This window comes from Ovis canadensis, chromosome 6 (assembly GCF_042477335.2).
Source record: "Ovis canadensis isolate MfBH-ARS-UI-01 breed Bighorn chromosome 6, ARS-UI_OviCan_v2, whole genome shotgun sequence".
Taxonomy (NCBI): Eukaryota; Metazoa; Chordata; class Mammalia; order Artiodactyla; family Bovidae; genus Ovis; species Ovis canadensis.
This window is the reverse complement of record NC_091250.1, coordinates 22,577,764-22,589,144: the sequence shown is the minus strand read 5'-3', so window position 1 is coordinate 22,589,144 and position 11,381 is coordinate 22,577,764. Positions and strand designations below refer to the sequence as shown.

At 42.9% G+C, this 11,381-nt stretch overlaps 1 protein-coding gene across 2 annotated transcripts in view; it reads right to left on the bottom strand.

Annotated features, from left to right (window-relative positions):
• SEC24D (SEC24 homolog D, COPII coat complex component) overlaps nucleotides 1-11,381 on the bottom strand; it is a 116,273-nt gene that overhangs the window by 21,092 nt on the left and 83,800 nt on the right. For both annotated transcript variants that reach the window (XM_069593393.1, XM_069593394.1), the window contains exons 12-13: nucleotides 7,254-7,445; nucleotides 6,590-6,683 (exon numbers count right to left, since the gene is read on the bottom strand). In XM_069593393.1, the coding sequence (XP_069449494.1) occupies nucleotides 6,590-6,683; nucleotides 7,254-7,445 (286 nt within the window). The remainder of the gene's footprint in view (nucleotides 1-6,589; nucleotides 6,684-7,253; nucleotides 7,446-11,381) is intronic.

Below are 11,381 nucleotides of genomic sequence, written 5' to 3'. Positions count from 1 at the left end.
GCTGACACCCTGGGGAGGGGAGGTAACCCAAGCCCCGTCTCATCTTTGCTGTGTGACTCAGCATGAGCAGCAGTTGTATCGTTGCCCGAGACTTCTACTGATAGTTACTGACAGACACAACATTAATGAGGAGGAGGGAAGCTTCCTTCTTCTTGTGAAGGTGAAGAGCATGGACAGTGGTCCTCCTCGTGCAGACACACAGCACACTGTCAGCACTTTGGCCAAGAGACACACGTTACTTCCAGTAACCGAATCCTAGTAACATTTCCAGTGATACTGATAACAACACATTAAAGGTTTTGAAATTCCATGACTAAATTTTTTTCATTTTTATCACTCTTACAAAAGTATTTTTTTGTCTTAATTCAAGTAGCAAAAATATAAAACCTTTCTTAAAAGTCTATCTTCTCCCTTGCCTTACCTGCCCAATTTCCCTAAGGAATTTATTGCCAAAAATTCTTCTATCCATCTAGATCTTTGCTACTCATGGAAGGATTGTAATTTTATACCACGGGAGTTAAGATCATGGGTATAGTTCCTATCTGCATGGGTTTAGAATCCCAGCCATTCTATTAGCTTAATGACACTGGGCAAAATATTTAACTTCTCTATGCCTCAATCGGGCTTCCCTTGTGGCTCAGCTATTAAAGAATCCGCCTGCAGTGCAGGAGACCTGGGTTCGATCCCTGGGTTGGGAAGATCCCTGGAGAAGGGAAAGGTTACCCACTTCACTATTCTGGCCTGGAGAGTTCCATGGACTGTATAGACCATGGGGTTGCAAAGAGCTGGACACAACTGAGCGACTTTCTGTTTCACTTTCATGCCTCAATTACCTAATTATATGACATAGGAATCATCATAACTATTATACAAAAATATTGAGAGAATTCAATGATCCAGGACATGGTGTTAATCATAATTACACATAAATGATTGCCTAGTTAGTATTATCCATTGAGTAAAACTCTGAAGGAGAAAAGATAAAGTAAAATATTAAAGAAAAAAATTAAAAAGTCATATTTATCTTTTTTCTTTATATATATAATGGCTATTAATTTCAGACTTAATAATTTCATTAATCACATCCTTTAAAAAATCTTTGATCAGTTCAGTTGCTCAGTCGTGTCTGACTCTTTGCAACCCCACGGACTGTAGCACGCCAGGCCTCCCTGTCCATCACCAACTCCCGAGTTCACTCAAACTCACATCCATCGAGTCGGTGATGCCATCTAGCCATCTCATCCTCTGTCGTCCCCTTCTCCTCCTGCCCCCAACCCCTCCCAGCATCAGAGTCTTTTCCAATGAGTCAGCTCTTCGCATGAGGTGGCCAAAGTACTGGAGTTTCAGCTTTAGCATCAGTCCTTCCAAAGAACATCCAGGGCTGATCTCCTTCAGGATGGACTGGTTGGATCTCCTTGCAGTCCAAGGGACTCTCAAGAGTCTTCTCCAACACCACACTTCAAAAGCATCAATTATTCGGCACTCAGCTTTCTTTATAGTCCAACTCTCACATCCATACACGACTACTGAAAAAGCATAGCTTTGACTAGACGGACCTTTGTTGGCAAAGTAATGTCTCTGCTTTTGAATATGCTATCTAGGTTGGTCATAACTTTCCTTCCAAGGAGTAAGCGTCTTTTAATTTCATGGCTGCAGTCACCATCTGCAGTGATTTTGGAGCCCCCCAAAATAAAGTCTGACACTGTTTCCACTGTTTCCCCATCTATTTCCCATGAAGTGATGGGACTGGATGCCATGATCTTCGTTTTCTGAATGTTGAGCTTTAAGCCAACTTTTTCACTCTCCTCTTTCACTTTCATCAAGAGGTTTTTTAGTTCCTCTTCACTTTCTGCCATAAGGGTGGTGTGTATCTGAGGTTATTGATATTTCTCCTGGCAATCTTGATTCCAGCTTATGCTTCTTCCAGCACAAAAATCTTTGATAGGTAGCAATAAAAGAAAGAGCTCCTATGGCTTCATACACCTTATGTCCCTACAAAATGTTATGTTTCTACCAGAATCTGGTTGTGCCCACATGAGGGTATCATACAGGATTAGACGAGTGGCATGTCTTTCTCGTTTCGATGGAGAAGGTTGAGGAGGGCTGACCTGGAGAACCCACTGTTCAAAACAGCTCCAGCGTCCTTTCTTCCGAGAGAGGTGTTCTCATCGCCCTCGGCAGAGCTGCTTGCCTCTACCTCTCTGCCCCCACTCTGCTTTGTAGATGAGGCTTTTCTAGAATTCACGACACCTTATGTGTTCTGCTGTCTTCCAGAATCTCTGGTCCACGCAGAAGGCAGGCCTGCGGCTCTCCTCCTGTGTGTTTCCCTAGCCACAGTGCCCTTCCTGCACCCGCCTCAGGTCTGGCCCCTCACCCTACAGGTGCCCCATGAATTCCTGTGGAGGGAAGGTGGCGACAGCATCTTGAAACCAAGCTGCAGCGTTTATGGAGACGACTGAGACATGAACTCCCCACATCTAACGATGTATTTGAAGCATAACTGCTAAAGGCCTTTTCCCTCCAACTTTTTGGCAAACTCTGTTCATCTCGTTTTATGGGAAAGTGAAAGCTAACTCAGAAAACTGTTCCGAGGCCAACGTGAAAGACAACGCCAGCAATTCACATACAGTTGGGTTATGAGTGTCAGACTTTAAAATAGGTGCAGATTTTGAAAGACGATATATATGAAAAGAAAAAGACACTGAGAGTGCAAGGGGCTGTCGACACAGAGGCGTGTACAACACAAAACAGAACTGAAGGCTTCAGCTGGAGAGTGTGTGAGAGCGTCCCAACAAGCCCCTTTTTATCTTTGTGACAGATCTGCGCGTTTTATGTCCATTTTTGTCTTCCGTCTTTGCTTCAAAAAGTTTATTACAACTAATTATATATAGCTTTGACTTGGCATCTATCTGATAGAAGGTAAGGCTATAATTCCAGTGGGGGAGTCTGGTTCTGCAGCGTCTCCACTCGGACACAAATAACAAACGGTGCACTTTGCTGTCCTTTCAGCTTCTCCTCCTATCCAGGGGGATGAGACTCCAGGCTCTGGCCTCCTGGGCAGAATACACTGAGCTGTTCACTGACCTGCCGCAGACCTGGACCCAACAGAGGTCCTCTCTGCTCTCCTGCCCCACACCCTTTTTGGGGGAATATTATCAATAAACATCATGTCCTGTATTACAGAGTTACATCTCTTCTACACACTGTAGGCAACTTAGAAACAGGGACAGGAGTCCTAACACTGTCTCCTAAAACACAGGCATTTAGTCGATCTTTGTTGACTGAAAGAACAAGTGAATTAATGATGTGGTCTCTTCAGTATTTAGATGCTACCCTGCAGATTCTCAAAACTGTTAGCCTTCAGCCTGATGATGACTTCAGGCAAGAATTTTAGTACCCTTGTATATGTATATACAAATTTAAGTCTGACTGATATTTAGCCACACAGGCCCTGAAAGATGATGAGATAATATGACTGTCAGAGGCAGCTGAACTATCATACACACATCAGACATTTACACACTTTTACACAAACACACAACACATTTATCCTATTTTTTCTTCATCCAAACCTGATAAAGTTGCTTGAGGCAGAAAGTATAACCCACAGACAAGCTCCAACTGTACTACAGTAGTTTCTGCTCTTATACAACAAATTATAATCACCTGGAATCTTCCTAGGAGACGCAGAAGAAACATTTTTCATTAATTTGTTACTTATAGCAATAATCTACTTGTAAAAATACTTTTGAGGAAACAGACAATTAAAGGCACATAATAAGAGAATTACTAAGGCAAATGCAGAAATCAGTAGAAAGGTCAGGGAAACTAGAAACATCCACCCTAAGTAGTAGTAGTATTTTTTATTGTAGTTAAGGCTAACACTATGAATTGGAATGCTTATCACAACTGACTCTAGGAAACCAGATAGTGAATCTTTTCTACACGTTAGAGATTGAATAATGTCTCCACTCTACACAAGAAAGAAACTTTCTTCGTTGTGTTCTTTCTTAATTTAACCGATAGTTTAAAGCATAGAAGAGCTTCCCTGGTGTCTCAGTGGTAAAGAATCTGCCTGTTAATATAGGAGACACGGGTTCGATTCCTGGTCCGGGAATATCTTCACATGCTGCCGAGCAACTAAGCCTGCGTTCCACGGCCACTGAGCCTGTGCCCTGGAGCCCATGTGCTACAGTTAGCGAAAACAAGGGAAGCGACTACAATGAGAGGCCTGCACACCGCAGTGAGGGTCAGCCCTGCTCACTGCACCTAGGGCAACAAAGACCTAGCACAGCTGAACACATAAATTAAAAATAAATGAAAGCACAGAATGAGACATTAAATCATAGTTCAACGAAAAGCATTCTTAGTCCAAGTGTAATGTAAAGTTGGAAGGATCAGTATGCAATTTCCTGGGGAGCTAACTTAATGTGAGGATATTCTGAGAGGCTGCAGAATGAGCAGCAATTCTTGATGCTGGTGGTTCCTAAATACAGATAATCAGCAAACTGTGGAGCTGATGAATCAGGATCTCTGGAAGTGGGGCCAAAAAGCTGTAGTTTTGAAAAGCACTTGCCCTCTAAACACGTGACTGCACTGACATGAGGTGGGGCGTGGCTGCCTCCTGGGCCTTCTGCAGCCGCGGAGTCCGTTCCAGGGCTGCGGCCGGGGGACAACCTGCCAGCAGGCACGGGGCAGTGACCGCCACTGACAGTGTGTCCAACTCTGTCGTTTTGTAAAGGCAGCTCCTCATCTTCATAGGAAGACAGCTCTTTACCTCCTCCACAAGGAGCTCATTCCTCTTTGTAAGAACAGTGTACTTATTAACTCTGACTTCTGATTAGTTATATTTAGATGTTTGTTTCTTCTCTTTAAACGTCAGAGGAAAGGCATATGTTACTCTACCATGAAAACTGCAAGTATGATATAAAAATAAAAAGGAGATCAGCTGGAATGAACTGGCCCCTGCTAAAGGACAGGCAGCTGAGAACACTTGACGGTGAGGTCAGCGTGGTGCTGAGTGACCTCCAAGAACACCCTGCTCATTAAGAACACAGTGCTTTTCCGTCATGTATCATACACCACACTCTGGACACGTGGAAAGCACGCACACAAATTGCTCCCTACATTTCTTCTTTCTAGGATGCTTAGCAGCCTCTAGACCACCTGTGGACTGCCGATGTGGAACCCACTGTGACAAGACAGTACCGCTCCCTTCTAGAAATGATATATGGGGTTGAGCTGGGATTCTGTATGCATGTTTTAATGAAGCCTATATTTTCTTTTATGGATGGAACTTCCTGTGTGTGTGCATGCCTGTCTTTTAAAAAAATTCATTTACTAGCAACTAAAGAAGAGCCACTCTGCTGTCTTAACTAACGATTTACTGGCTTGCGATTCTCCACTCATCCTTCCTCTCAGGCACATGCATGTGAATATACTGTTGCTCCCCGGACGAACTCTTTAGGGTAGAAAGACCTGTAGCGTCATGTATACCTTATCACACATCAGGAAATTTACATACGAATTTCTAGACACCTTTTCGGAGGACAGAATAGCAACAACTGCAGAACTTTCAAACTGAAAGAGCTATTTGTCTTTAGCAGTGTGGAATAAAATAGGAATCCCCAAAGTCTTTCTGTAGCCCAAACAATGATCACTGCTGGCTTCCACGGGATGAAACTTAACATCTCCAAATTGCTTTCAGATGTAAAATTTATCTTTAACTTTACATTAAAGTAACATGTATTGAGGCTTTTTGAGGGACATCTGTGGTCTTTAATCTCATCAGTAAATACTCTGAAGATCAAAAAACCCAGCCAAGCATCTATACTGGAACCAGACTAAAATGTCTGGACACAAAACTTATGTGGAAGTAGTTCATAAACTTAATTCTGTAGGGTTGTTGTTGCTGTTTGTTATTATCGCTAGCCATTTTATCTTAAAAATTAATTTAAGTGTAAGTTTACTAATAAGAATAAAAAAACAATTTCAGGAACCAGCTGTCTAGGCCAAAAGTGACTCCTGTGCTAAGTAATAATGATTAAGAGTGAAGCACTTTCCAACCACTCTGCCTTCCTGAAATCACTGCCTTATTACCACAACAATGACCAGGGTCACTTGGGCCCAGCTTCCCAACCAGAGTCATGCCAACCCCACACCTGCTGGCGTTCGGGAAGGCCCAGCAGCAATTGCTTCTGTCACTGACTGTTGCGACTTTGCCCCTGCATGTTTGAAAACCCCCAGGAAGGAGAGAAATGGGGGTTTTTCTCTTCATATCTGGTAGTTCAGATGTTGTTGCAATAATTTAAAAATAGATCACATAAAGTTCATGTGAAAGCCAAAGGGAGGAGCTAAACTGGAAGTCTGACAGAATCAGCTGCTCAGATGCTAACAGCGCTGGAATGTAAACGCTGGGGGTGAGCTGCGGTCTGGCCATTTCCGCCTGAGATTTGCAGGCAAGTGGGGAACAGCCTCCAGCAAGCTGCATGTTTTAATGAAGGCTGTATTTTGTTCATGGATGAACCCTCCCATGTGCGTGTCATTTTTAAAGTTTATTTACTACCAACCAAAAGTGGCTTCTGCTCACCTTTAGGGCTTCCATGCCAGCCTGGATGACAGGGGCAAAGACGGTCTCATTTTCATTAGAGTCTGCAAACATCTCTGGAATCTGATCCAATAAACTGTAAGAAATGAACACGCAAGAGGCTTTAAACACTTTGCATATTTATAAAAACATCGAGAAGTAACTCACGAACACATCAAAGCTAAACACATGTGGCGTTTATTTTACACTGAACACCTGTGGGTGAATCTCACAGGTCCCTCCCTCAGGGAACGATATCCTGGCATGGTCTGGCACCAAAATTCCATGATCTGGTTGGAAAATTTACAAAAATCATGCTCTTTATCACTGTCACTTTTCTATTTACCACATTTCTGATCTCTTAGACTCTGAATTATAGAACAGTGGCTACGTCATCAGTGAAGATGCTCATCCAAGCACAGGAAATAACTCCTGGGCCGCCTTTCCAGCAAAGAGAAGGGATGGACAGGGCTGAGCATGAGTCCTAAAACGTTCCTCATTTTAGATACCAGTCTATACTGAGAGGAGACAGACCGAACATAGAGTTTTATAACCCATGTGTTAAAACCCCCTTGCTAATGACAAAACAAAACCTATGGGATTGAATCAAGACATGAACGAACAGACAAGTGATCTGGGTCTAAATTATAAAGCCCTTGGTACTTGCTTGTGAATCACAGATTGCGATTCTTGATAGTTGACAAGGAAACCATCCAACAGAGGAACAAAGACCTCGCTGACGTCGGTCACCACCATCATCTGAGGCTGGGCCAAATTACTCTTTACGTTGAAGAAATGCACAACTTTGTTATATGTGATAAAACCAACTCGAATTGCAGAAGTTTCTTCTTGATCTTCCCTGTGAGAGGGGGGAGAAAAAAAAAGCTTGAGGCTCTTTCATAAATTTATGAGAGAGAGGTTTCTATGAGAAATTCAGTAAGGAATTTGAATTAAATTCAGTAAGGAATTCCATAAAATATATGGAAGATATATTTAAAGTTTTGTTGTCATTTACCAGATGTAGATAATACTGAGTCACAGTGGTGGGGTGGGAGATATTTCAAAACTAAGTAAGTTGATAAAGAAAAAAAGTTCTCAAAAATCTAGGTTAAAAAAATATTATGAATTTGTTTGTATTTTTCTAACATATTTATTCTCAAGCCATAGCAATTACAAAGTATTCCACCCCCACCACCATAAACAAGCTAGGCTTATTACATTCTTTATAAACAAAGCTCTCAGAAGTCACCAGAAGGTCAGAGTAACAGATGGCATATCTGAAGAAAAACACACGTTCAGATGACAAACGGGACAGCTATTTTATCAAGTAAGGACCTGCTCCTCCCCTGTGACTCGTCTTACCCATTCTCAAGACTCAACAGGAGAAGGGCTAGATTTTGAAAGTTATATACCATATAATGGAGAAGGAAATGGCAATTGGCTCCACTCTTCCTGCCTGGAGAATCCCACGGACAGAGATGACTGGCGGGCTACAGCCCATAGAGCCACAAGAGTCAGACACGACCTGGCGACTAACCCACCATGCCATATAAACAAACAGACAGAGCAAACACGTGAAACAGCCACATAAACGGATTGACGATGAAATCACTAGGGAACCGTTTGCGATACTCACAACCAGACAGTAAAAGCAATACCGACTACACAATTGCAACAGAGAGTTTAAAATTTTTGCAGAATTCCGGGACAAGGCTCTACTCTTCCCGAAAGGAGTATACAGGTATGAATCTTCTCACTCAAGTCTGTACTGAGTAAATTCAGAGTTGAGCGGTCTGGACTCCAGTTATTTTCTTTCTCCCTCCCCCTCCTGCTCCTCACCCCTTTCTAAAATAACACACCTGGACACCACTGATGCTCTTACTAATCATCAGCAGTGGACATAACACGGTGCTCAGGGACGGTGTGAGAGCTACAGAACACGGACGCCACTTTCTCTGACCCTTAGATTTCAGTATAACTTACTCTGCTCAGGGAGCAACTTTTTCGAAAAAGAACAGCTTGGTTTCTAAACTTTGCACACGACCTGAAGACTTCCCTGGTGGCTCAGACGGTAAAGCATCTGTCTACAACGCAGGAGACCTGGGTTCGATCCCTGGGTCGGGAAGATCCCCTGGAGAAGGAAATGGCACCCCACTGCAGTACTATTGCTTGGAAAATCCCATGGATGGAGGAGCCTGGTAGGCTACAGTCCATGGGGTCTCAAAGAGTTGGATACGACTGAGCGACTTCACTTCACTTCACTAAAGAGTTACTTGAGAACAAGAGAAAGGGAAACGGAATGATGTGAAGTTCCAGCAGCTGGTCCCACCATCGACATTCCAGTTTCCTTGATGTTTCAGCAGAGTACAGGCTGACTCTTGACTTTAAATCCTCTTCTATTTTTCTGTTTACTTTGCTGACAGCAGTTGCTCTTCACTGTGGCCTTGATAAATGAGGGGGCAGTTTAAATAGATCCTTATAATCTCTTCCAGAAGCACTTGGTAAATGTTTGTATTCTGGACTCTGGCAACATTTTTAGAAATGGGAATCCTTACCTTTTGTAAGGATTACTACACATACACAGACTCACTTACACACACACATCCCCTCCACACCCTGAACCGTACGACCTCAGGCAACCATGACTACACCATACGGCGTCCGTGTTCCCCTCTTCTTTCCTTTTTCGTTAGACTCTTATTCCTCAAGGCCACGCACAAGTCCTCCTTCCATGAAACTTCCCTTGATGCCACCAGCCAGACCTTATTTCCTTTTCCTAACTTCCTGTAACTCCTTCTCAGTTGGCTCTTGGTGGATTGTGTCTTTCAGTTAACATTTCCCGAATCCTCGACTATAAACCAATAAAGGTCAGGGCTCAAGGCTTATGCTCTCTGCTCTGAGGGTCTAGCACAATGTGGGGGATTAGAGGTCTCATTGAGGATGATTATCATGACGGTGAAACACGTGTTTGGGATGGCAGGTTAGAGCCCAGACTAATAAACTGATTGTATCTTTTCCCAACTCCAGGTGAGTGATGTTGCTTTGGTAGCTTAAAATCAGCCTCCTGGAAGTATTCACACTACAGCAATGAGCAAACAATGCAAATAAAGGCTTTGCTTATTTCAGAGCACTTTTCCAGCACACCATTGGTTAAGCTCCTATTTCCCAGTGAACCTTCTATTACATAAGAGAAAAATGTCCAGCAAATCATGCAGGGCATTTATTCTCTTTTAATAGTTAACTTGGAGTCAGCCGAGGCAAAAGACACAAAAATTATAGAGAAGAATCTGGATTGCTATTCCCCATTGGATTTGGACATTTTTAGTGATGGGAAAAGAGTATCCTGGGATTCATAGGGTTCACTTAAATTCTAATGAACATTTTTTATAAATATCTAATCAGGACATCTCACATTATTACAAAATAGTAGGAGTAGTGTTTTCACTGGAACATTTGTTCTTAAATTTGAGAAACAAAGAACTATGCTAAAATGTTCTTTTTCAACAGGATAGCTGCCTTGATAAACCATATCCAGAAGAAAATGGAATCTGTCTCTCCTTCCTATTAATTCTATACAAATTCTATAAAGTTACAGACAGGATATCATAAAGAACAACTCGGTTTGTTCCCTTTTTCAATGACCCTTTCCCTCAACACTCGCCCCTATTATAATGGGATGAATCTGACAGAGCAACACCGAAGATATCAAGCAACCTGAAGAACTAGAATACTCCAAAATCAAGCATTGTGAACATATTAGCTACACCAGCATTAAACACAAACAACTCAGAAAGAAAGCCAAGAGTTTGGCGTGAATAACAAGTAAGACACTTCAAATCTTTTCTGTCCTTTTCCAGAGAAACTCAGACAGAGAAGTCTATCACCCTGGCCATACCAAAGATGCAAATTCAAAGTCCAATAGTAAGGAACAGGCTTTCCCTTCTCAAAAGACTAGCCGAGAGGGGAACACACCTTAGACACTCGTGGCAGTGGTGGTTCAGTTGCTGAGTCATGTCTGACTCTCTCGGCTCCCTGGACTGCAGCCGCCAGGCTCCTCCGTGCGTAGGATTCCCCAGGCAAGAACACTGCGGTGGGTTGCCACTCCCTTCTCCAGGGGATCTTCCTGACCCAGGGATCGAACCCCTGTCTCCTGCGTTGCAGGCAGATTCTTTACCACTGAGCCACCAGGGAAGACCCGACTCAGACATTAACCAAGACTTATACTGTGCTTTAAAAATGCTCTTTGGCACATTACCTGCTTTAATTCAAAGAATGAAACCAAACTGATGGCAATCACACCATCAAAAATATAGTTATCCACACGCACACACACATACAGCCCAAAACAGATTTCACAGAAGAAAACGGAAAATAGATTTCTTTTAACCTAAAAGATGTGCTCAGTCATGTCTGACTCTCTGCAACCCCATGGACTGGAGCCCTCCAGACTCCTCTGTCCATGGAATTCTCCAGGCAAGAATACTGGAGTGGGGTACTATTTCCTTCTCTAGGGGATCTTCCTGACCCAGGGATCAAACCCACATCTCTTGCATTTCCTGCACTGGAATGGTCACTCAGTCGTGTCTGACTCTGTGTGACCCAATGGATTACACAGTCCATGGAATTCTCCAGACTAGAATACTGGAGTGGATAGCCATTCCCATCTCCCGGGGATCTTCCCAACCCAGACATTGAACCCAGGTCTTCCACACTGAAGGTGGATTCTTTACCAGCTGAGCCACCAGGGAAGCTCATTTTAAAAGATAAAGAGAAGGTATTTTGGCTTGAATAAGAA